Source organism: Salvelinus sp. IW2-2015, linkage group LG11 (genome assembly GCF_002910315.2).
Source record: "Salvelinus sp. IW2-2015 linkage group LG11, ASM291031v2, whole genome shotgun sequence".
In the NCBI taxonomy this organism is placed as follows: Eukaryota; Metazoa; Chordata; class Actinopteri; order Salmoniformes; family Salmonidae; genus Salvelinus; species Salvelinus sp. IW2-2015.
Window position 1 is genome coordinate 9192267 of NC_036851.1, and position 27418 is coordinate 9219684.

At 43.4% G+C, this 27418-nt stretch overlaps 1 protein-coding gene across 2 annotated transcripts; it reads right to left on the reverse strand.

Annotated features, from left to right (window-relative positions):
- Positions 1 to 25526, reverse strand: LOC111969750 (CTTNBP2 N-terminal-like protein). Of its 2 annotated transcripts, none has more exons than XM_023995995.2 (5): positions 25383 to 25526; positions 11262 to 11369; positions 3504 to 3737; positions 3199 to 3306; positions 1 to 3112 (listed from the first exon to the last, which is right to left on the reverse strand). In XM_023995995.2, the coding sequence occupies exons 1-5, from the start codon at positions 25419 to 25421 to the stop codon at positions 1832 to 1834; spliced, it is 1770 nt and encodes a 589-aa protein (XP_023851763.1). In that variant the 5' UTR covers positions 25422 to 25526; the 3' UTR covers positions 1 to 1831. The 2 variants fall into 2 exon arrangements, with proteins under 2 accessions (XP_023851763.1, XP_023851764.1); XM_023995996.2 differs by having other exon boundaries at positions 11262 to 11389.
- Between the last annotated feature and the right edge of the window lie 1892 nt (positions 25527 to 27418).

Below are 27418 nucleotides of genomic sequence, written 5' to 3' on the forward strand. Positions count from 1 at the left end.
ACCAAGCTTTAACTTTCTGACTGATGTCTTGAGATGTTGCTTTAAAATATCCACATAATTTTCCTCCCTCATGATGCCATCTATTTTGTGAAGTGCACCAGTCCCTCCTGCAGCAAAGCACCCCCACAACATGATGCTGCCACCCTCGTGCTTCACGGTTGGGATGGTGTTCTTCGGCTTGCAAGCCTCCCCCTTTTTCCTCCAAATATAACGATGGTCATTATGGCCAGACAGTTCTATTTTTGTTTCATCAGACCTGAGGACATTTCTCCAGAGTACGATCTTTGTCCCCATGTGCAGTTGCAAACCGTAGTCTGGCTTTTTATGGTGGTTTTGGAGCAGTGGCTTCTTCATTGCTGAGTGTCCTTTCAGGTTATGTCGATATAGGACTCGTTTTACTGTGGATATAGATACTTTTGTACCTGTTTCCTCCAGCATCTTCACAAGGTCCTTTGCTGTTGTTCTGGGATTGATTTGCACTTTTCACACCAAAGTATGTTCATCTCTAGGAGACAGAACGCATCTCCTTCCTGAGCGGTATGACGGCTGCGTAGTCCCATGGTGTTTATACTTGCGTACTATTTTTTGTACTATTTTTTGGTACCTTCAAGCATTTGGAAATTGCTCCCAAGGATGAACCAGACTTGTGGAAGTCTACAATTTTTTTTCTGAGGTTTTGGCTGATTTCTTTTGACATCCCATGATGTCAAGCAAGGCACTGAGTTTGAAGGTAGGCCTTGAAATACATCCACAGGTACACCTCCAATTGATTCAAATTATGTCAATTAGCCTATCAGAAGCTTCTAAAGCCATGACATTTTCTGGAATTTTCCAAGCTGTTTCAAGGCACAGTCAACTTAGTTTATGTAAACTTCTGACCCACTGGAATTGTGATACAGTGAATTATAAGTGAAATAATCTGTCTGTAAACAATTGTTGGAAAAATGACTTGTGTCATGCACAAAGTGGATGTCCTAACCAACTTTCCAAAACTATAGTTTGTTAACAAGAAATTTGTGGAGTGGTTGAAAAACGAGTTTTAATGACTCCAACCTAAGTGTATGTAAGCTTCCGACTTCAACTGTATATGACAAACCAATATGCGGGTGTAAAATAGATATATTGTGCTCATGACGTGTAAAAATATACATTCTAAATGTTTGACCAGACGATTGGTATGAGAGCAAATATAATATATTTTCATAGTAGTTACACTACACATAATACATAATAGTATTAATAATACTGCATATACACAGAATACTGCACATACACAGAATACTGCACATACACAGAATACTGCCAACTTATTACGCCTTGAAGATATGGAATTTTATAATCATGTGCCATTTTAGGAAATACAACATTATAATAATGTGTTTGTAAGCAGCCTAGTTTCAGTATTAAACTCTGCAGTTTAAGATAAGCTCTCTTATTTTGTTCAGTATTAGGCTAAATCCCAATCTTGATTTAGAGATATGCTTATTTCCTAACTCAAATTCAAAAGCTGCATTATAAGTAGAGACATTTGATTGTCCCATGACATAACATGCTTTTCTTAGCAACATTTTGAAAAGTACCCAGCAACTAACATGCATGTTGGCCCATTACTCTTTATTACTGCTTATTCTTCTTATATTATATTATCAACAAACCCAAAATGTATAAATACAAATACATCTATAGTACTACAAGAAAAATGAAGCAGAATGCATGTCAAAAATCAAATAAATACAGTTAACTTGACAGTGTTTTAGAGCGTGCCTCAGCATACAAACGTGTGAGCGGTATAAAAGAACACAGCTCTAGTAGCACTCAGTAGGAGGCTAGGCTAACTGATGGAGGAAACCACCATGTCCAGCTCTTTAACATTCTCCTGGCTGCTGGTGAGACCACAGCTTCCTGACAGCTCAGGAAAGTGGCTGGCTCTGGTACCAGGGATGGATGGCGCTGGAGACTGGGCCAGGCCAGGTTTCTTAGAGGGGATGGGGGGCGGGTTGCCCCTGTCTGCTCGGGGGATGGTTGGGGAGCAGACCCCCAGAGGCAGAGCAGCACCAGAGGCCCTGGGGATGACAGGGGAGGAGGGGGTCAGGGCCAGGTTACGGTAGTCAGTGCCGAAGGGAGAGCTGTTAGGTGGCGGAGGTTTGGCCCCCTGCTGGACTGTGAAGCGGGACAGGACGTGGGTGACGGTGCTGCGGGCCAGCTGCTTGGCCGGGCTGGGGACAGGGACGGGGATGCACTCAGGGGACGGGGACAGGTCTCTAGGGGAGTGGGGCAGGCTGCCACCTCCTCTTCCATCCTGCTGTTGCTGCTCTGGATCAGTGTGGCCCTGGAACTTGTGGCGAGCAGCGTGGAAGCGCTGGTTTATGCCTGCCTGGTAGGAGGACTGGTAGCTGGGACTGGTGGCCAGGTCCAGCCGTTTAGCCAGCTGAGGAGAGGAGCACGGGGAGGAGGTGAGGGAGGAGGACCCCGTGCTGCAGGGGGACAGGCTCTGGTTCAGGAGGGCAGGGGACAGCAGGACAGGGCTGCTGTTCTCACTCCGGTTGTCTAGGCCCAGTCTGTCTGGAAGGGCGTCCTCCCTAAGGCAGTCGTGCCCGTTGACCTTAGGCTCTTCACCCCCCTCTGCCTGGCTGGAGTGTGGTGGTGGTCGTAGTAGTGGTGACCCTCCACTGGTGTCCACAGGAGAGTCTCTCCTCTCATCCTCCTCCTCAGCTCCCCTCTCTCCCTGAAGCTCTCTCCTCAGCGCCTCCACCTGCTCCTGCAGCAGGCAGCACTGGGCCTCCTCCCTCTTGAGCCGAGAGCGGAGCTGCTCCTTCTCCGTGTCAAACTCAGCCAGACGCTCCTCCACCCTGGCCTCCATCTGCAGGGCCCTCCTCCTCTCCTTCTGCAGCTCAGCCCTCAGGGCCAAGATCTCCCCCTGCTCCTTCTCCAGCCTACGGCTTGCGTCAGCCAGGCGGTGGTCCACCTCCAGGGCCCGCTGGCTGGCCCACTTGCACTCCTTGGCCAGGGCAGAGGAGAGCTGCTTGTGCTGCACCCGCTCCTCCTCCAGCTGCTCCAGGACCTTCTTCTGTTCCTTCTCCAGACGACGCACCTGGCCCCGCTCAAACTCCAGCTACAGGCACAATAGAGTACAATAGGTTCAATTGTAAAAACTCAATCCTATAGCAGTTATCGCTCAGATATTGATGTTCAGTCTACCTGTTGCAAGAGGCGTTCCCTCTCCTTTTCCAGGATGCAAGTGACATCGTCGCCCTCGGCGGTGTCCTCTGCATGCCTTCTCCTCTCCTCCTCCAGATCTGCAATGACCTGACACAACCACAGGGGAGAGACAGAGACACAGAAATGATAAGATCCTAGGTCAGGATAATCTGCTAACTAAATACAACTTCCCGGGTGGAAAATGATTAGATATGCTTTGGGTGCAAGCTAGTTTAGTTCATCTTTAATCTAATCAAAAGTGGAGGGGTTGGCATCTAAGGCCCAGCCACAACCCCCAGCCCTACCGTCTTGTGCCTGCTCTCGGCTGCAGCTAGCTGGGCCAGCATCTTCTCCTGCATCCTCCTGCAGTGGGTGACCACCTGCTTGAGCACAGCCAGGGGGCTAGAGCAGGCTGAAGCCTGGTGGACCCCAGGGCTCTGCCCCCCCAACACCTCACTGTCCCTCTGCAGAGCCAGGAACGGGTCGCTCAGGTTGTACTTCCCATAGCGCTTCTCCACATATGTGTCTCTGCACTGGGCCTGAGAGAGGAGAGGAGACGAGGGTTGAGAAACACTGGGGTAGAGAACTGTATGTGTGTCAAAACAGGCTAAATTGTGTAGAATGGTCACTTAGGTTTCTAGCTGAATAAACAGACTCTGTCCCTGAGATATTTTACAGTTTTGTAAGTATATAAGAAAGTCAAATATCATCGTCAGACAGTCACTAGTACTATGCAGCTACATGTACTATAAACAATACATGTACTATGCACAAGTGTAACCTGGTTTCCCAGCAACGTAAAAAAGCCATAATCTGTTTCTTTTTCAGTTTCTGCATGCTGCCCTTTCCCTTCCTTCAGGCCTGCTGCAATAATCTTCCTTCCACTGCCTGCTAAACAGGAAGTCAGCCACAGCGGCAAACATAACATGCCAAGAGAAACATCAACCATATTTTCTATGGGAGTGGGGATTTCCATCCCTACCAGGAAGATTGAGATAGGGAGAGAGCAGGGGAGAGAGAAAGAGAGGGTGAGAGCAGGCAGAGGAGGAAGAAGTAGAGAGAGAGAGAGAGGGGGGAGAAGAGAGCAGGCAGAAGAGGAAAGAGCGGTAGAGAGAGAGAGGAAGAAGCAACAGATGTTGTCTGTCTTCAGTCAGAGCGTTTGTAGGGTGGCTGCTCCTGCTGGTGTCTGGGCCAGGTCTAACTAGACCTTTACTCTGCCAGTGCAGGGGGAACAATGGTGACTTCAGCAACTTGCCTCTGAGGTGACTAGTGGTGGCTATTCAGTAGCCTGATGGTCTGGGGGTAGAAGGTATTGGCCAGACTATCAGTTTTTGCCATGATGCTCCTATACTGCCCGCGTCTGAGTGATGGAAGCGGGGAAAACAGACCGTGGCTCGGGTGGCCCCTGATGATCTTCTTGGCCTTCCTGCGACACCTGGTGTTGTAGGTGTCCTGGATGGCAGGCAGTGTGAGCCCAACGGTGCGTTCGACTGAGCAGTCGGCTAAGCTAGTAGAGTCCGTTGTGTCTCTGCTAGGCAGAAACAAATGCCAATGTCATATATAATATCTATCCATCGGTAAAGATATCGGGATACAGAGGCTGTGAAGTCTTGATCATGCTGTTATTTGATCCGGTCCGTTGGGATATGAGAGAGCAGATCAAAAAGGATGGAAAATAAGGAGAGGCAGGAAAGCACAGGAGTCCTGCAAGACCTGAAACATTTCTCTGAAACACACAGTGGGCACAGTCTGGTGCATGACAGCTAGTCATTAGCCATTACCCAATACCCCGGTCCTGTATCTGACCTGCATGACCCAGGAGAGAGAGGGAACATTCCTTAGCCTCACACATCATAACACAACCGTCTAGCGCAATGGTCCCCACACCAAGCACCAAGCCTGGTCCCAGATCTGTATGTACTGTAGCTTACTCCTCTCTCACTATGTTATAGCCTGGTCCCAGATCTGTATGTACTGTAGCTTACTCCTCTCTCACTATGTTATAGCCTGGTCCCAGATCTGTTTGTGCTACAGCCAACTCCTCTCTCACTATGTTATAGCCTGGTCCCAGATCTGTTTGTGCTACAGCCAACTCCTCTGACAATCGTTGTCATCCATCCAGGCCTTGTACGTTTCCAACACACACACACACACACACACACACACACACACACACACACACACACACACACAACACAACACCCCCCCACAACCAAACACACACCAACAAAACCACACACACACACACACACACACACACACACACACACACACACACACACACACACACACACTGCAGCACAAAGGGAGGCTGTTTTGTGTTCCAGTGGTGTTTTCGAGAAGGGGGGAGTGTGAGGAGGAGGAGGACTGACATTAAACACATTCCTGATGTAGTTAATGTTTAACAGCCAGGTCAACCAAAGCTTATGCACTCATTCCTGCGCTAATGTGGCGCTGATAACAGGCACGAAATGGTCCCAATTCTAAAATGTTGTACTTCCTATTTTCCCACACTGGTGTGTGCCAAATATGGGCATCGCTAGGCTCCAACTTTCTGCAGCATGCCACAGCATAAGGAGAAGCATGAGCCATTAGAGGATACTGGTTAACAGTGAGAATAGCTTCAGACATTATCATCAAACATTGTATAAACATAACACAGGAATATCTGTCATATTAACCCAACTTGATTTCCCAGCAAACCATGCCATTATAAGAAATGAGTAAAAAATTAAATAAATAGGGAATATAACAAACTTAACCCTAACCCTAACCCTTAAGACTCATTGGAAAAAGAAGATCACCCTGTGACTGACAGTGACACACATACAGCACCACGTCAACGGCAGCTTGTGGCTGCTCCGTTCAACCACATACTCAATAGTCCTCATAACATACTGGGGTGATTCAGAATGAGTAAGAGACTCTGAGCGCCTTGAGAAATAAGAATTGTTCACACGATCTGTCGCGCCAAACATTGGGGAGTTCATATGCTAGCTGACACACGGTTCTTTGTTTTGTAAATGGGAAATGAAAACATACACCTATTGAAAACCAAAAGTAGGGAAAAGTTGTTACAGTCCTCTAAGCCTTTCTCAATTTGAGTAACTATGGGATCCATTGTTGTAATGCTGTGCACTTTTCTTTCACCTGAGCGCAAGAAGTGATCCCATATTCCAGTGTATACTGTTTTGAGGTAATCTCAGAACCATTGCTGGCCACAAGAGACTACTGCTTAGGCAACCATGGAATGAGTTAACAGATCAGGGGGATTTAGTGTCAGTGAAGACACAGTCAGCCACACATCCTGACCGCTCCAGTTAAGGCCTTTGTTTATTTGTTCACTCCAAGTCTCCCGGCTCACATAGTCATCTTCCACCCGCTCAGCACGGTGCATTAAATTGCCTTGCCTTAGATGGCCAGCGCCCAGGAGATGTGTAGATTGTGGTCTAGGCACAACACATGAATGATCGAGGGGACCTTGATTTCTGCAGTTTGTTCACCTGGATACAGTTTGTTGTATTACTCAGGTCACTTTGTGTTGTACTTGGTACTAATCAGCAGTCACGGTGATCAATATAAACTCAACGTGACTTGTCGAACATGCAACTAGATCATAACACGTTAGGATGAGCCTGCAGCATTTTTGGCAGATTGGAATTATGCTGCTGTTGTTCTGTTTTTTGTTGTTGTCTGTAAACCACATTGTGTATATGAATGTGATCTTCCGGAGTCTACCTTAAAAAGGACGAATGGAATATGTGGGTTATCAGAGACAATCCTCAGACTGCAGACAGATAGGAGGGTAATCTTCCCACAGCCAGACAGTCTGACATCCCAGGTGCATGGACGAATTGGCATAAGTGGCTAGAGCCGTGGCTGTACACTGTGGCTACTAAAGTCGAGCTTTTTCCCTGGTCGGCTCAAGGACATCCCATCAATTAAAGTCAGGTTAAATCATGGGAGGTCGGGTAATGGGTCGTCTGTCTCGTCTCCAGCTGTCCCGTGTGTACAGTACAGTACCACTAGAAATCATGATAAGGGAGGCTATTAGGATAATGGCTAACTCTGCTCTCAAACCCCTGTCCCAGTTTGTGGACCACTAACCTGGCTATCTTACGTCGGCGACTCCTGTGAAGCATGAGCCGAAGGCGGCGGAGTGGAGAATTAGGAGTCCGACAAGGATGTTGACGGTTCACATCAGTGAGAGGATTTTATTTACAATATTTACAGGTGCAGTATGACTTGGCCAGTAAAAAAAATAAAAAAATACAAACTTGAAGATGACATAAACACTTGGATGAATCAAAGATATTCTCAGCAATAAAAAAAACTGTTCAGGCGTTCAACTACACTACATGGTTAAAAGCATGTGGACACCGGCTCATTCCAAAATCATGGGCATTGATATGGAGTTGGTCCCCCCCTTTGCTGCAGCATCCCCTCTTCTGGGAAGGCTATTGGGAAGGATATTGGAACATTGCAGCAGGGCACTGATGTTGGGCGATTAGGCCTGGCTCGCAGTCTGCGTTTCAATTCATCCCAAAGGTCTTTCTTTGATGGGGTTGAGGTAAGGGCTCTGTGCATGCCAGTCAAGTTCTTCCACACTGATCTCAACAAACCATTTCTGTATGGACCTCGCTTTGTGCATGAGGGCATTGTCATGCTGAAACAGGAAAGGGCCTTCCCCAAACTGTTGCCACAAAGTTGGAAGCACAGAATCATCTAGAATATCATTGTATGCTGTAGCGCTAAGATTTCCCTTCACTGGTACTAAGAGGCCTAGCCCGAACCATGGAAAACAGGCCAGACCATTATTCCTCCTTCAACAAACTTTACAGATGGCACTATGCATTCAGGCAGGTAGCGTTCTCCTGGCATCCGCCAAACCCAACCGATGCTTGGCAATGCGCATGATCTTAGGCGTGTCTGCGGCTGCTCGGCCATGGAAACCCATTTCATGAAGCTCCTGACGAACAGTTCTCATGCTGACGTTGCTTCCAGAGGCCGTTTGGAACTCGGTAGTGAGTGTTGCAACCGAGGACAGACGAGTTTTATGCGTTACGCGCTTCAGCACTTGGCGGTCCCATTCTGTGAGCTTGTGCGGTCTACCACTTGACTGAGCCATTGATGCTCCTAGATGTTTCCACTTCACAATAACAGCACTCGCAGTTGAAATTTGACAAACTGACTTGTTGGAAAGGTGGCATCCTATGATCCTACTTGATCTCTTCAGTACGGGCCATTCTACAGCCAATGTTTTCATTGGTGATTGCATGGCTGTCAGCAACGGGTGTGGCTGAAATTGCCAGATCCAGGGATGTCCACATACTTTTGGCCATGTCATGTATAATGCCTAGCATTGAACACAGGTATAGCTCCACTCTAGACACCTGTTACCTGCCCAACCTGCTATCTCACCGGCAAAGGCCAATCTGGGCATGTAGGCCTACTCTTTCCAGGAACCGTCCTTCGCTAGGAATGTTACAACATGATAGCTCAACAAAAAAAATCTACAATAAATGCATAATTTACCACCATAGACATATCATCATCTCATAAACAACCGTTTTACATGAAGACACACCCATTAGCTTGTGTCATGGTGTCCTAGGTGGGTACAATGCAGAGCCCTGAAAATATTTATCAAACATTTTAAGGGGGTTACTTGTTTTTGAAAATACTGTCACTGACTGCATATCTATAATCGGTAACTTCTTGTCAATCCGTCTGGATTTTATAACGCATAGCCTACCACTGTCTACCACAGGCAAATTATACAGTGCCGATTTGGAGAAAAGTTTGGTTCAGACGGTTTCTATACAGATATCCACATATATACCCCTCTCTCCACTGGGATTCTCTGCCTCTAACCCTATTACAGGGGCTGAGTCACTGGCTTACTGGTGCTCTTCCATGCCGTCCCTAGGAGGGGTGCGTCACTTGAGTGGGTTGAGTCACTGACGTGATCTTCCTGTCTGGGTTGTGCCGTGGCGGAGATCTTTGTGTGCTATACTCGGCCTTGTCTCAGGATGGTAAGTTGGTGGTTGAAGATATCCTTCTAGTGGTGTGGGGGCTGTGCTTTGGCAAAGTGGGTGTGGTTATATCCTGCCTGCTTGGCCCTGTCCGGGGGTATCATCGGATGGGGCCACAGAGTCTCCTGACCCCTCCTGTCTCAGCCTCCAGTATTTATGCTGCAGTTGTTTATGTGTCGGGGGCTAGGGTCAGTTTGTTATATCTGGAGTACTTCTCCTGTCTTATCCGGTGTCCTGTGTGAATTTAAGTATGCTCTCTCTAATTCTCTCTTTCTCTCTTTCTTTCACTCTCTCGGAGGACCTGAGCCCAAGGACCATGCCTCAGGACTACCTGGCATGATGACTCCTTGCTGTCCCCAGTCCACCTGGCCGTGCTGCTGCTCCAGTTTCAACTGTTCTGCCTACGGCTATGGAACCCTGACCTGTTCACCAGACGTGCTACCTGTCCCAGACCTGCTGTTTTCAACTCTCTAGAGACAGCAGGAGCGGTAGAGATACTATGAAAAGCCAACTGACATTTACTCCTGAGGTGCTGACTTGCTGCACCCTCGACAACTACTGTGATTATTATTATTTGACCATGCTGGTCATTTATGAACATTTGAACATCTTGGCCATGTTCTGTTATAATCTCCACCCGGCACAGCCAGAAGAGGACTGGCCACCCCTCATAGCCTGGTTCCTCTCTAGGTTTCCTCCTAGGTTTTGGCCTTTCTAGGGAGTTTTTCCTAGCCACCGTGCTTCTACACCTGCATTTCTTGCTGTTTGGGGTTTTAGGCTGGGTTTCTGTTCAGCACTTTGTGACATCAGCTGATGTAAGAAGGGCTATATAAATACATTTTGTTTGATTTGATATACAATCTGGATGAACGGACAAGGAGTTACGGATTATAGATATGCATTCAGTAACAGGATTTTCGGAAACAACTAACCCCCTAAACATTTTTGCCAAATATTTTCGGGCCCCCGGATTGTAGCACTCTAGGACACCATACGTAGATGCGTGGCCTCCTATATACAGTAGGGCTAGTCAACAGGGAATGTGCTTCAAACAAACACAAGGTAGGTTAAATTTGACAATAACCCATCAATCCTCAATCATTATTCGAATAATATATTTCACATTGCTAAATTATGTACTTCAATGGGCAGCTTTATACAGGATAGAAATACGGTTCCCGAGTTACATTGTTTGATTAATGGCGTGCACAACAAACAACTTGACTGGGTTGGGGTCAATTCTAACATTAGAAATGAATTTGAATTGGCCACATACCACAGGAAGCCGAATTTGAATTTGAATTAAAGGAAGTATAATTTAATTCAATCAAATTCTGATGGCTTATTTATCTACATAGAAATGTTTATTTTGACATCATGTATGGTTACCAATACCATGTAGCATAAGGTTGAAACATTTGAAAACTTATTCTCCTAATAATAATAAAAAAACAATTACAGAGGTCTGGAAATATTATAAGATCATGTTGTGGGTTGTCTATGATAATTCATAATTCCCTTAATGTTTTTAAATATCAGAATACATTTCCCAGAATGCATTACATCAAACACTGCAGTATTGAAGGGAACAATCTAACATTTCATGATAAAGGAAATCTGAGTTGTAATCAAACGAATATTTGAAATGGTATGTGTATTCTTTGCATTAATAAGTGTTATATCCTTTTGATAAAGTATTTGTCAAATGAATAAGACTTTCATGTTTCATGTCTTAGTTGAATGAGTTTGAATTACTTTGAATTCAATTCTACTTCCTTCAATTAAAATGCTGCTTCCTGTGGGGTGTTGCCAGTTCAAATTCAATTCAAATTCATTGTTTAAATTGAATTAAATCCTGAAATTCCAAATTGACCCCAACCCTGGTAACAACTCCTCAGACATAATTATAAATCATAGTTTTATCTTTATGCTTCAGACCTCATATTATGGGTAATGGTGGCATCATTGAGGGGCCTTTGGGTCTTGGCTGTAAATTACACAAGGGGAAAGACGATGGATAGCTCTTACCCTGAGGGCCTCGATGACCAGGTCACGAGCCTCCAGCTCTCCCTCCAGGACGCTGAAGAGCATCAGCAGCTCTGGCTTGCTCAGGCTCTCCATGTTCATCTGGGCCTCCTGTGGGCAGGGGACAGGAGCTGGATCATTACAAGAGGCACAATTCATTCTCTATTCTAATGTTCACTGTAAATACATTGTGCAGGAAGTTGTGTCCTTTACTCATTGTTATAATATACCAACATAGAAGTTATGTGAATACGTTTTTTGCTTTGTGTATTTATACATGATATTTCGATATGATTGGCCTATACTGTACTTAGTTTAAAGTATCGTTGAGTCCTGTGGTTCATTGTGGACCTATGATTTTTAAGACATTTTTTACAGCGCAAAATGTAGTACAAATCTGACAAAGACTTGGATATCAGGTAACATTTGAATCCAATAGCTCCACTAATAAAACACTAGATGCATTTACCAGGCCCTACTGAGCCTGGACGATCATTAATAAAAGCTAAAAGCTTTTGTAAACAGAGAAAATCCCTGGATTTTCCACTCGCTGTCATGGTTCATTTGTCTTTGTGAGGAGCCTGTGAACATCATACATGTGAAGACAAATGCCTCACACACACACAGGCCAACATATGGTGAGCAGATCAACAAAAAAAACAGTCCCAATCTGCATCCACATTGTCACAAAGTTGTCGACAAGATATTAAGTAACTGACAATGAGCTGTTTGCCCTCATTCGTTCCCCCTTGGTTCATATCAAAACTCAACAAGTTGTGCTTTGCGATCCTCTCTCCCTCTAACTTTTGGTTGGGCCTCTTGAGAGTTTGTGGTTTTGTTAAAAGGCAGGGTAGAGAATGTTTAAGATCTGCTGTGGTGTCTTTGTAGGCGCCATGCACTCTTTACTTAGTGCAGCTGCCCTGGGTCTGTTGACAACACTGTGGTATCCACACCTCAAACATACAACCACACTCTGACCAGCCAACACATGCCGGCCAGGCTTTGGAACCGGTGTAGTTCGTACAGCATCCCACTAAGTGATGGGATCCTTAAAAGTGTAGAAAACTCACGGTGTGCTCCATGGGATATTATTAGTAGGTTGGAAAGAGACTGTCATATGAGACAAACTAATACAGTTTGACAAAATAATCAAGAGGGTGCTCTGTTGAACTCGGATGAACCAACAGGGCCAGGAGGGCTTCCTGACCAGGTGACCTGACCAGAAAAAAAATCATAATAAACCTGCATTACACTCTATTATGATGTCGTTGTACCTCCCTCAATCAGCATCCCCATATCGGATTATTCATGGCTATTACAGAAAACCTGAGAAAAAAAATGTAAAAACAAGAAACCCTGCACACTGCTTTTGCTATTATCACTGCTCTTTATTAAGCTTTACGTATCGGCCTCAAGGCCTTCGTCAGAGCTCGAAAGCGCTGGTTAGTTCCCCATCCACCCAGTACAGTCTGTTAGCCATGCTGCGCCAACCGCTAAGCATTCAGCAGGCCTTCTCCAATACGAGCTCTGTGGTCGCCCAGTAGAAGTTGCCACATCATGAAGTCATCAGGAGGGGCCGCAGGAGCTCTGAGCGTTGCATAATGAGATGGGAGCTTTTATTAGAGCTGCTACTGTACAGCATCATGGGGGCTAAGCTCTCCCCGCATCTGTCATACAAATAACAAGACACTTAAAACATCTGAACGGATGTCTAGACTATGGGATATGAATCAATTCAATTCATTTTTCTGAGCTCTGGGACAATAGCAAAGGATACAGCAGCAGAAATAGAAGAGAATAATATTAGGAAGCTAAATATTTGCTTCCTCTCGTCTAAATCTATTATTCCACTAAAGTTATTCCACTAATACATTATGGTTCTTTCTGGCAGTTTCATCCCAGATCCGAGAACACACTGTAGTGTGTAGCAGATCTATGATCTTCAGATGTGTTTTCTTCCATCTCCAGACCCTCATGGTTTGGTTTGTTGGCTGACCACATGGCTAGCATGCTAATTAAACTTCCCACTTCCTTCAGTCTGCTTTTACAGTCTTGCTAATTTCACAGCCGCTTGTATGACTGAATATACGCTCACTAGTAATGTGTTATTCAAATAGAAAGCATGGGTAGTGTTATTAAAAGAGATGGCATGCATGGGAAAATCCAGAATATTCCCACACTCGTTCATTTCCGCTTCCTAAAGAAATGCCTGCGTCTATAATCCTTTTATCCTTGTTTGTTTGAAGCCTAGTCAGCCATGTGCCCCTTATAATGGTACGTTACACAAACATTGCCTCATAACAAACTTCTAACTAAACCTGAGGCTCTCTCTCGCTCTCTCTCTGTGTGTGTCTCTTTCTCTCTCTATCTCTCCGTCTCGCTCTGTGTCTCTCTGTGTATCTCTCGGTCTCTGTCTCTCTCACTCTCTGTGTGTTCAAGCTTATGCAGGTTGCCAGATTTGTAGATTTGTCATGCATTTGTCAGTTTTCTTAACTTGAACCCAGCAAGCACATATTGTTCTGATAACCATATGTTTGTGCTTGGTGAGAGCGTGGTTGTCCTATGGTTATTTTGCATACAACCTTCTCACAACTTTATGGAAATGTTTTTTTAAAGGAACTTGACAAAAAAACATAACTTTCTTGGTATTTCATTACTTTAACAGAGCGTTTCCTAAAGGTTCAAACATGGTTACATTTCATTTCCATTTTGGAAATGTTCTCTGAACGTTCTCCAACTGGTTTGACATTGGGAATGTTCTCAAATAGTTCAGAGAAGGTTAAGAAACAACGTTCATCTGTGGGAATTTCAGTTCTTCAGCGTAACAATTCCTACAGGTTTCCTCGTGGTTCTATTTGAAGTCATGTTCTCAAGTCCGAGAACGGTAGCCCTTTACACTTCTACCCGTATACGGTTTGAAAATGACAGATTTGGGCACTAATAAGCTCTCTGGCTCTGCACTTCACAGCACTGTATGGGTTTTGAGCACCGCGCGTAACATGAAGTTGCCCCCATCCCTCCTGGTAATTTGACAATTTCAGAAAATTTTTGGTCGTCTGAGTGAGTAAAATGCTGTAAATTAAGATGACTTGTATTACGAAAGATGAGACGTTGAAGATTATAATAAATACCGCTTTGATGTCACACAAGCACGCCAAACACCCACGAGTCCAAATGTGCACTTCACATTTCCAAATCATAAACTCATGTCATATTCTGTACAGTGTCAACGTTTATGATCACTATGTTTGATGTACAGTTACAAGATGACAAGGTGTCATACCCTGGGTTGTTCTGAACAGAATGAGCCTATGTTTGTTCATTTGTAAGATAATTCGCCACGGCACATGCACCTGAATGCACTCATGACTTTCTATGTGCACCAAACGTTCTCTGAATTGCCTTGTGAAAGCCTAACACTGTAAGACTGTATTTTATAACTTAGCTAGCCATGTTGGCAATAGAACAAGCTTTCAAATCAGGCCCACCTGACCCAGATTGCGTTTTAAAATGGACCGCTTTTGGATTGCGTAAACAACAGTAATTGTGTGATGGCAGGGATGCAGGGTTGTGTTGCTCTAGTCTAGTTCCTCAACGGCACAGGTAAGAGAGCTCCAAAAAATACTTTATCGTTGAAGACTCTTCTTTGAGTCATAAAAGTGCATTAAAATAGCTTAGGAACTGTGTGCACTTTGGAGAGGTGTGTGGCCACTTGGAGACTCCAGTTAGTCCTCTCACTCAAACCCTTGTAATGTTTTGTCTTATCTTGCATCTATCCAACATTTTCCAGGAATAGATTTATCATGTTACTGAACGTATGCAGAGTACTTTCAGATTTTGTTATCAACAAAGGCTGCGAATAGTACAGTAAATGTAAAATGCACATAAAATCAACAGTGTAATGTTTGGATTCTGTCTTGTGTCAGGTGACCTGTTGTGTACTCACCTTTGGTCTAATCATTTCCCCATCATCTCCAAACTGTTCCCTTTCAATTGCTACCATGGTTATACATATGCTTTTCATTTTCTTCTTTAAGAAACATTTCATTTTATCTACAAGTGTAAAGGGTTAAAGGGAAACGTCCCATGATGGTATTGACTGTCCATTACTGCTTATCAGTGGTGAATTTAGGTATGGGCAACATGGGCAGCCGCCCAGGGCGGCCACACACAACATTTTGGAGTGGTGGCATTTGCGCGATCGGTTTTCTATCGCTCATTTGCACATCATGTCAATGATATCATGTCACCGTGTGGGACTGTGGGTCAATTAATCTTGTCAACCTGGGCGCCCTGATTCTAGTTTGTGAGCTAGGCATGCTACTGCTTGGGAAGGTCTCCCACTCAGAAGTATGAGATGGGGCGGGGGCGAGGGTAAGTTGATCACAGGTCTCCCCACTGGAAGCCCGAGGTAGGGGGAGCGCACCTCTAACTTTGTACAGTACTAATGCAATTAGTAAAATCCTTGTGCTCGTCTCCACCCCCTCCAGGTGTCACCCATCTTCACCAAAATACCTGTGCTTTCTGTCTGTCTGTGCCAGTTTGTCTTGTTTTGTCAAGGCAACTAGCGTGTTACTCTGTGCTCACCCCCCCCCCTCTCTCTGTTTTTTTGCTAGTCCTTCTGTTTTTGACCCTTGCCTGCCTTGACTCTGAACCCGCCTGCCTGACCATACTGCTTGCCCTGACCTCGAGCCTGCCTGCCACTCTGTACCTCCTGGACTCTGACCTTGTTATGATCTTGTGCCTGTCCACGACCATTCTCTTGTCTGCCCCTTGGATACTAATAAATATCAGAGACTCAAACCATCTGCCTCCTGTGTCTGCATCTGGGTCTCGCCCTGTGCCCTTACACTAGCACATTATTGATTTGGTTAACTTTCATTGAGGAGACATCATAAGGGTTTTGTGTGATTGTATTGACTAGGTCCTGAGCTCAGTAATGGGAATTTCCAATGCTGTAGGCTAACTTAAAATACATCTATATTATGCATCTTTTGTGATATGTTGAGTCTTTTGGGGTGTCTTATGCCTAGAATTAGCCAAGGAGGTTGTATGGTTCATTTGGTTTCTATTCTGAAAGTTTGATCAATTGTGCATAATGACATTTAATTGTGCAACAAATGTATTTAGGGTGCCAGACTCATATACTCTATTTTAATGCAAATTCAGGGGGACTTCTGAAATATTTTGGAGCACCCTTTGGTACTGGCCAGGATGAGGAACCATCTACCTCAGCCACACAGGCCTCTTCAGAAATTATCTCGGAGCCCGAGGATGCGGAGCCATCCACCTCAGGCACACAGGTGTCTTCACAAAGTTGTCTGAGCCTGAGGATGAGGATGAAGACCCATTTGCTTCCACTTCTCCCCAGCAGGATTCTTCAGGTGTGTTTATGGGCACACGCACATGTGTGTGTGTGGGTACACGCACATGTCTTTGTGTGCGTGTAAAAACAAAAAAATCCCTTTTGCAAAGTTTTAAGTTTCAGTTCTGACTGACAGAATTCGGACACAAGTAGTTTGCAGAGGACCAAGTGAGGTACCACTTAACTTTGTTTTCCCAAGGAATGAGAGTGATGGAAGAAGTTGCCACCACCAGTATTTCAGGAAGACCTTAGAAGTTGGTTGGTGTATTCTGAAAGAAACAACAGCCTCTTCTGCTTCTGCTGCAAACTCTTTTCTAAGAAGAAAATGTAGCAAACTCAGGACTGACAGACTGGAAACATGCAAGTTCTTTGCTGACATCACACGACAGCCGTCCAGAACACCAAAACTGCATGAAAAGGGGAAACAATTGATAAGCATGAGATGGCACTTATGGAGGCTGAGAGGATAAGATGGAGAGAGAGGTGTTGACACGTCTGACTGCTATCGTGTAGTCTTCGGCAATTAGAAATCTGGCACTAAGGGGACACACAGAAACACTGTACTCTCCCACAAATGGAAATGTCCTCAAAGATGTTGAACTGATGGCACAATTTGATCCAGTCATGAAAGAGCACCTTAACCGTGTCCAAAAACGGACCTCAAGTCCCTTTTTGAACTCATTGATTTGTTGAGCAGCAAGGTCATTTCAATAATGGTGAGTGACATCAAGCGGGCAAAATTCCTCTCTATCATTCTAGATTGCACCTCAGATGTCAGCCACACTGAACAATTGTCAGTTGTAATTAGAATTGTGTCACTGAAGGGACATTGAAGACACATAAAGGAACATTTTATGGGGGTTTTGGAGGCATAGGAGTCCACGGGCCAACCTTTGGCATCCCTGATTCTCAAAAGATTAGAGGAGCTAAAAATTACTTTTGAGGACTGCAGAGGACAGTCGTATGATAATGGGGCCAACATGAGAGGCAAAAACAAAGGTGTCCAAGTCAGACTCCTGGAAATAAATCCAAGAGCTCTATTTATTTTTTATTTTTATTTTACCGTTATTTTACCAGGTAAGTTGACTGAGAACACGTTCTCATTTGCAGCAACGACCTGGGGAATAGTTACAGGGGAGAGGAGGGGGATGAATGAGCCAATTGTAAACTGGGGATTATTAGGTGACCGTGATGGTTGAGGGCCAGATTGGGAATTTAGCCAGGACACCGGGGTTAACACCCCTACTCTTACGATAAGTGCCATGGGATCTTTAATGACCTCAGAGAGTCAGGACACCCGTTTAACGTCCCATCCGAAAGACGGCACCCTACACAGAGCAGTGTCCCCAATCACTGCCCTGGGGCATTGGGATCTTTGTTTAGACCAGAGGAAAGAGTGCCTCCTACTGGCCCTCCAACACCACTTCCAGCAGCACCTGGTCTCCCATCCAGGGATGTGAGATGTGTGCCATGTGGGGCTCACACATTGACCCTGGTTGTGGCTGATGCAGCTAAAAGTTCTGTCGATGCCACAGGTTACTTTGGTATCTTACACAAACTGTATACCTTGTTCTCAGCCTCCACACAGTGATGGGCCATCCTGAAAAAACATGTGGACATCACTTTGAAGATGTGGACTGAGACAAGGTGGGAGAGTAAAGTTAAGGGTGTCGAGCCACTGAGGTATCAGGCAGCAGCGGTGAGAGAGGCACTGATTGAGGTGAGGGATCAAACCAAAGACCCTGTGATAAAGATTGAGGCCCAGTTCTTGTCAGAGGAGGTGGGGTCATACCGCTTCAGCATCTGGTGTGGTATGACATCTTGAGTCAGATCCAACATGTGAGCAAGCTGATGCAGTCTCCCAGTATGCATGTGGATGTTGCAGTCAGTCTTCTCAGAAAGACAGAGAGGTCTCAGTAACTACAGGGCAACAGGCTTTATGACTGCACAAACGTCAGCCAAGGATATTTGCGAGGGTATGAATGTAAAGGCCGTCCTACAACAAAAAAGGCTGAGGTCCACAAAGCGGCACTTTTCATACGAATCATTTGATGAGCCTTTGAGTGATGCCCTGAAGAAGCTGGAGGTGACATTTTTCAATGTCGTTCTTGATTCTGCAACCTCAGCCCATCAGGAAAGATTTTCCACATTGGAAAATGTGGGAGAGAAGTCTGGAGTGCTGCCAACCTTCCAAAGTCTCTCAAATGAGGCGCTGACAGAACAATGTTAAGCCCTTAGTATGACACTGAACTATAAAGAACACTCAAACTTGGTTGGCAGAGAGCTTGCACAGGAACTGAAGAACTTGCCTGACTTGCCATCGAAGACCATGACCCTGCTTGATCTGCTGATATTTATACACGAAAGGGAGCTCTCAGAAATGTATGTCAGCGTATGTGCTACTGGTGTTGAAGTCAGGTGCAGGAGAGCAGAGAGTTGTGATCAGGTGCACTCTTTATTAAGGCAGAAGCACAACAAATGGACGCAACAGCGTCAAACCTCCAGCCAAAATGCAAAAGAGAAATGCGCAAAATACAGTCACAAAAAACAAACGTAATAATTCAACCTCCTATGGGTTACAAGAATACCCAGGGGGGAAATAACCAGCCTGGCGCATCACACTGAACATGTAACAAAACAATTCCACACAAGGACATGGGGGGCGGAACAGAGGAATATTTGTATACAAGGTGATTAGGGAATGTAAACCAGGTGTGTGGGGAACAAGACAAAACAAATGGAACAATGAAAAATGGAGCGGCGGTGGCTAGAAGGCCCGTGACGTTGACCGCCAAACGCCGCCCGAACAAGGAGAGGAGGCGACTTCGGTGGAAGTCATGACAATGTATGAGGGGGGGTTCGCCCAGGGAGCCATACAAGCTAGAACCGCCACTACTGCTTATCAGATACTAACCATAATCTATTCAAAAATGTTTACTTTAACAAAATATTTCAGTTGTTGAGTATATTACATTTGTTTTATTTGATTACTTTATTATTTCATTCCAAGTCATCATCTCATCTCTATAGAGGTGCTCCCTATGCAGTCTGCCAAAATCACTATTTTGTAGTTCTTCAAAGTAAATAAGGCATACTTTTATGACTGCTGAATACCAACTATCAATCACTTTGATCATGTATTTTCAAGTAGAGATACTTTGCGAAGCAACAGCTGCTCTCTCACAATCGCTGCTCTCCCCTCACAATCCGCATTCTTGTTTCTTAAATAGCAGGCATAAAAGAAATACAGACCGGACAAATAAAGATGCGTAATGGATTATAGTCATTGTAGTTAATTACCACATTTTATGCGTTAAATTATGTGGAATATTGGCCTGTTGGAAACTGCAACTCCCTACAACATTGCACAGTTCAGGCTTGATCTGATTTATCTTTAGAGAAACTGTGAAATGTGCGCATTAACCTCACATTAAAAAAATACGAAATGGAATTAAAATAATTCAACCAACGTATGTAATTTAGTTGTTTAAAAAAATGAAAAATAACCAAAATGTTAGTTAATCGCTCAGCACTACTAGCTAGCAACAGCTAATTAGCTAAATGTCCACAAATGTTTCATGTGTGTTTCGACCTGCCCCGAAATTGATTTAGTGATTCACAGTTGATTTTGGTATTTTAAGCGTGTCATGATGGGTTCTGGTGGGGATAGACAAAATCAACATGCGCATAGTGGCGCACTCGCGTGGCTGGCGAAGTCAGGATGTAAGAATGATATTTAAAAACATACATTCTGTTAAGAAAACTTTACATACAAAACACAAGAAAACTTTAGTGGTGTTCAGCATCAACAAAACACTCTCAATCTTGCTAAGTGTTCAGATGTGTTGGCCACGCCCACTAATTATTCCATGCAAAACAATTATTCACATTTATCTCTATCGTCAGAGTTATACAGCAACTAACTGCATGCTTTTCATGATCAGTAAACATCATTTTTTCATGTAATTTCAGATACGTAGGGTAGCCTCACGATATCTCTCAATATTGGCCACCATCAATTGGATATTTGAGTGATATAAAATAAAACTGAACTATACCTGACAAGTATGGGTGCATTTTCCGTGGTACTGTTAGCTGATAATGTTTACTTTGCAAGCTACCAGTAGAAACGTTGTACATTTGGCTAAACATATAATGAATGGTAAGTAGACCTAATGCACTTTTTCCTCCAAACAATGTAGGCCTACCTAGAGAAGCTCGCTAACATGATCCCCTTTTCAACATTGTTTTTAAGAGTGTTTAATTACAATTGCTGCTGACAGACATGATATAGGCTACATTGATTGATAGACTACGTCGAATTGGCTAGCTAGCTAATAACAGAGCACGTCAATATGGCTAGTTAACAAGCGAACCTCCAGGGGATAAACTAGATGACAATATCCAAATATTGTTTGATTTGCTTGCCATCTATAGTGGTGATGACAGTAGTCTGACTGACAAGCCTAATCTCTGATGAAGCAAGTTAAACTTTGTTGTTTGCTTAGCTAGCTAAATGCCAAATGGATTGGTACCTTCATGTATCTGAAATTACATGATCATTGATGTTTTAATGATCATGAAAAGCATGCAGTTACCTGCTGTATAACTCTGATGATAGAAATTAATGTGCGCAATTGTTTTGCATGGACTAATCAGGCTGCAGGTAAATCAGAAATGTGTAGTTCTGACTATGCTCAATCGGTGATGATATTAAAAGCAAATAGTTATAAAATGTATTTAACAATCCCTTGAAAAAGGCACGTAGTTGGCAATGGGTTTAGCGGAGCTGGGGGTCTCCTTGCCTTCCCAGCAGTCAAATCAAACGTATTGTGACATTTTATTGAAAACGACCTATTGGCCACACTCTTAAAAAACCTCCCAGGAAAACTTTCAAGGATCCAGAGTAAAACGTTCTCAGAACCTCACTGCAACCTACAAATAAACATTCCCAGAACAGGCAAAATGTTCACTTCTGTTCTCAGAACGTTTAAAAAACATTCAGTTTTACCAGTCAGGAAACTATTGGCTTCTTTCCTACAAACAATTTGAAACCAAAAACATACGTTCCAACAACTTCCAAGGAACAAAATGTGATAGCTGGGGAAGATGTCTCCCCGAGATGGTGCCGGAGAAGAGAGGGACAGACATAATTATGTCATAATTAATAATTATATTATTTTTGTTACTTATTTTGTACATAATTTTGCCGCTACCGACTCTTATGACCGAAAATAACTTCTGGACATCAGGACTGCAATTACTCACCACGGACTGGCAGAATCCTTTTTTTCCTTTAACAAGTCTGACGAGCCCGACGCGAACGATATACTGCTTTCTCGGGAACAGGCCCAGATATCCGTGATTTGCGTGAAGATGAGGTGGAGAAAAAGGGGCCAAAGTGCGGGCTGACTTCTGAGAATTCGTAGGCAATCGAATAAACCCACACTTCCTTCCATTCTGCTAGCAAACGTGCAATCTTTGGAGAATCCAATTTGTAAGTCGCTCTGGATAAGAGCGTCTGCTAAATGACTTAAATGTAAATGTAAAGAATAAAATAGATGACCTACGCGCAAGATTAAACTACCAACGGGACATTCAAAACTGTAATATCTTATGCTTCATGGAATCATGGCTTCATATTTTTGTAAATAACAGCTGGTGCACAATATCTAAGGAAGTATCAAGCTATTGCTCGCCTGAGGTAGAGTATCTCATGATAAGCTGTAGACCACACTATTTACCTAGAGAGTTTTCATCTGTATTTTTCGTAGCTGTTTACATACCACCACAGTCAGAGGCTGGCACTAAGACAGCCTTGAATGAGCTGTATTCTGCCATAAGCAAACAAGAAAACGCTCACCCAGAGGCAGCGCTCCTAGTAGCCGGGGACTTTAATGCAGGGAAACTTAAATCCGTTTTACCAAATTTCTATCAGCATGTTAAATGGGCAACCAGAGCAAAAAAAACTCTGGACCACCTTTACTCCACACAGAGACGCATACAAAGCTCTCACTCGCCCTCCATTTGACAAATCTGACCATAATTCTATCCTCCTGATTCCTGCTTACAAGCAGAAATTAAAGCAGGAAGCACCAGTGACTAGATCAATAAAAAAGTGGTCAGAAGAAGCAGATGCTAAACTACAGGACTGTTTTGCTAGCACAGACTGGAATATGTTCCGGGATTTCTCCGATGGCATTGAGGAGTACACCACATCCGCCATTGGCTTCATCAATAAGTGCATCGATGACGTCGTCCCCACAGTGACCGTGCGTACATACCCCAACCAGAGGCCATGGATTACAAGCAACATCCGCACTGAGCTAAGGGCTAGAGCTGCCGCTGTCAAGGAGCGGGACTCTAACCCGCAAGCTTATTAGAAATCCTGCTATGCCCTCCGAGGAACCATGAAACAGGCGTTGCGTCAATACAGGACTAAGATCGAATCGTACTACACCGTCTCTGATGCTCGTCGGATGTGGCAAGGCTTGCAAACAATTACAGACTACAAAAGGAAGCACAGCCGAGAGCTACCCAGTAGCTCAAGCCTACCAGACGAGCTAAACTACTTCTATGCTCGCTTCGAGGCAAATGGCACTGAAACATGCATGAGAGCATCAGCTGTTCCGGAAGACTTTGTGATCACACTCTCCGCAGTCGATGTGAGTAAGACCTTTAAACAGGTCAACATTCACAAGGCCGCAGGGCCAGACGGATTACCAGGACGTGTACTGCGAGCATACGCTGACCAACTGGCAAGTGTCTTCACTGACACCAACAGATCCACAGATGATGCAATCTCTATTGCACTCCACACTGCCCTTTCCCACCTGGACAAAAGGAACACCTATGTGAGAATGCTACTCAATTGACTACAGCTCAGCGTTCAACACCATAGTGCCCTCAAAGCTCATCAATAAGCTACGGACCCTGGGACTAAACACCTCCATCTGAAACTGGATCCTGGACTTCCTCACGGGCTGCCCCCAGTTGGTAAGGTTAGGTAACAACACATCTGCCACGCACGACTCCAACACCATCATTAAGTTTACCTATGACACAACAGTGGTAGGCCTGCTACTCTCTATTGTTATCATCTATGCATAGTCACTTTAATAACTCTATCCACATGTACATATTACTTCAACTAACCGGTACCCCTGCAAATTGACTCTGTACTGGTACCCCCCTGTATATAGCCTCGCTATTGTTATTTTACTGCTGCTCTTTAATAACTTGTTTCTTTTACTTCTTATTCATATTTTTATTTTATTTTTAACTACATTGTTGGTTAGGGGCTCGTAAGTAAGCATTTCACGCATGTGACTAACAAAAAACAAAAAAAATTGACCAACATACTTCCCAGCTCTGGCTAAGCCAATCAGTACTGTCCATGAGTCATAGCACAAAAGTAGCAGATGCCTTTGGCCTGCTGCACGATGACTGACTGGCTGGCTCAGTGTCTGCAGGTCATAGCCCAAAGGCCGGCAGATAGCGATATTGAGTTCATTTTACCTCCAAACGCATTGCATGCAGCCGGCAATATACTCGTATCTAAAACATTCTCCTCTATTCAGGCTGCAAAGGCTTCGATTTCCTCCTTAACTTTAACTTTAAGAAGGTGGAAAAAAACAAGGAAAATATGCATTCTTCCTTATGAAACACAATTTTCCACCACAATGCTTGAGTGGCTAAATACTAATCTCAGATGTTGCGTATCGCGTTCAGCCAATCAGATTGCAGCTGTCTGTTGTTTACCCCTGGCTGAACGCACGTTATCACCATTAAATAAAGTTAAGGGGGAAATAGAAGCCTTTGCATCTTGAATTTATAATGTTTTAGATACAAACGGTCCACGAGGGATACGAGTGTATTACCGGCTGCATACAATTCGTTTGTACGGTAAAATGAACTCAATATCGCCACCTGCCAGCCTTTGGGCTAAGCAGGTCACAACAGACAACTCTTTGTGTCAAGAGACTGGATCAGATCAAAGTAATAACTGACATTCCTTTTCAAAGTCAGCAGCATACTGTAGCTACCTAAATGTGTGTTCTCATTCATGTCTGTGTGCAATAATTCGAATTTCAGTATCATGTCAGTGCTATTACAAACAAAAAATCCCTTTTGTAAAGCCATTATAATTCATTGAGGTCCTGGTTCATTTCCATGAAGTCTGATGTAATGTCTGACGTCCCATTAACAGCTTTAGGAAATACTAGCTAACCGTCTCAATGATAAATCAAAACTAGTGGATAAACTACTCATGTAGTCTTGTCTATTTGTTGCAACAATGATACAATGTAAAATGCTATTGTGTGAGGTTATATTTTTCTGACAGAGGTGGAAAATATAACACTAGACAATAAATAGACAATTTATAACGTTTGTCAGTCACATGATATAGTCTTGTTTCACATCACTAAATGAAGGACAGACGTTCATTATAAGCATGTCTTCCAAATCAGGATATATAAAACAGAGAAACAAGCACAACACATAAATAATATATATTTCTATAGTATTAGCCAATCTCTATCTGGACATTGAAGATCCTACAAAACCCCTCTAAATTTACTTGAGTTAATGAGCGACAATGTTTCATGTATGTTTCACTTCTCTAGATTTTCTTGTATAGGCTACTGCGGATAATCCATAGATTTAAGAATAAACAATTGTATTACGACAGCGGTGTGTGATTCGAGTGTCTGGCTATTCATAATTATATAAAAGTTTATCCTCGACAATTAACATACCTTCATATGTCTTTTCAATGCCTTTGTAAACTCCAACATCAACTTTACCAATTGTTAAAGATTGTCTTGTCTTGCGTCTTCAGTTTCCGATACGGAAGAAATTAGTTCAAATGTGACAAGTCCATCAGCCTATAGGCAAGTCCGAATTCAGAGTTTTGACCTATAAGATTAGTCTACCTCAGACGCAGGAGGCAGTGAAAGGAGGCTGTTGCTATTTAGGATAGATTTCTTTGTTTAGAATTTTTCCCCCAAGTCTTTGCCTCTTTCAAAGATCCGGATTTGTTCATTTCTTATACGTTACGTTATTTTGCCTTATCTCTTACAAACTGTGCTTCACTTGAAATGTTCATGTAAACATTTTGTTCTATGCTCAAGGTGGTTATAGTTTTAAAGGAGACGTTTTCAGGTCGCATTGCCAGCTCATAAGATATGAGGAGCACACGAAAAAGATCTTTATGGTATGTTGTGATTTCTATCAGATAGCAAAAAATCTGCCGGGATCATGGAACATTCACGTTTCTAGAGTAGCCACGCTACTGTATCTAACATTTACTCACTTCAAATAGGCTACTCTAATAATGATAACGGCATAACACTTTATTTTTCACTGTTCCAAATTATGCACTTTGGATAGGCTACTTTAATAAATCACAGACATATGGAAATGTAAACAAATGAAATCATCATCATACATTTTATGAAGTGATCTAATTAATTAAATTAAAGGTGGACGAGTTTATATCTCATGACTACCTGACTTTATAAACCAGTTGATCATTAGGGCTATACCCCCACACATTCCTTTGTTTCCCAGACACATTTAACATAAAAATCCCAGGGATTTTTAGCAGGATTAGAGGGGATTACAGTTCTCTCCTCTAAAATAACCCATCTGTTATTACTACACACCACAAGGTGGGTAGAGACAAAACAAATATTGTTTGTAAGACATTGAGAAGGGGAAGCAGTCTCTCTCCTTGTGCTTTCATGTAAGTATCTTTACTGAACCTAAAATGCCTAGCTGTGGTTCAAACTCCAGTCAAAGTCTGCCATCCTGTCTTGTGTTGTGGTTTCTCTCAAATGGTCCATATCCCAGTAGAACAAAGCACAGTCAACATAGCAGTCACCCAAATGCAGGTGTAGACTTGCCTGTGGCTAGAGATGCATTCTTCTCTGTGACTTCAGACAGGAATGTCTCACATCATCCCATGTGTGATGTTTTACTCATCACCACCTGGCTAGTACCCATGCATTCTCTGTTTATTAGAATACCGTTTCCTCAGAAAACTTTTGAGTAGGGATTAGGAATGCTTCTTAACATTAGGAAAACAATACAGTGGTGTAATATATACACAAAAGGGAGTTTATACTGCATAACACAATGAATTGTATTAAAAAAAACTTGAATCCTTGATTTGTTTGCCTCATGAACCCCTGTTGCCTATTGCAAATGCAATACACCCTATTTGCCAGTAGAGAGCAGTGCTAGGTTATTCAAGCCAAGCTAATGAATGGCCTTAATGCCAATGGGGCATTCTCTACACATTTAAGGAACTTGACAAAAATGTTTAACAGAACGTTTCCTAAAAGTTCAAACATGGTTACATTTCATGGAAATGTTGGTATTGTTCTATGAACGTTCTCCAACTGGTTTGACATTGGCAATTTTCGGATGTTAAACAATGTTCTTCTGTGGGAATTTCAGTACTTCAGCATAACGTTTCCTACAGGTTTCCTCATGGTTGTATTTAAAGTCAATTTCTCAAATTGTTCCGAGAACGTTAAGAACCAACCTTCTTCTGTGGGAATTTCAGTGCTTCCACAGAACATTCCACACACGTCTGGGAAAGTAGTTCTCAGAATATTCTGGGAATGTTTCAAAACATTTAATTGTACACAACATCAATTAGCCCTAAATTCCATTCTCAGAACATTAAGAAAACTTTCCATAAACACCAAAGGAAAACATTAGTAATGCTCTAAGAATGTTATTTATTTAAAAACATATACACCGAGTGTACAGAACATTAAGAACA

Coding starts and splice junctions, on each gene's coding strand:
- LOC111969750 (XM_023995995.2), bottom strand. CDS start 25,421: ATGTTGGAGTTTACAAAGGCATTGAAAAGACATATGAAG. Junction 3,307..3,503: donor CCGAGAGCAGGCACAAGACG/GTAGGGCTGGGG, acceptor TGGTTGTGTCAG/GTCATTGCAGATCTGGAGGA. Junction 3,113..3,198: donor GGGAACGCCTCTTGCAACAG/GTAGACTGAACA, acceptor TTGTGCCTGTAG/CTGGAGTTTGAGCGGGGCCA.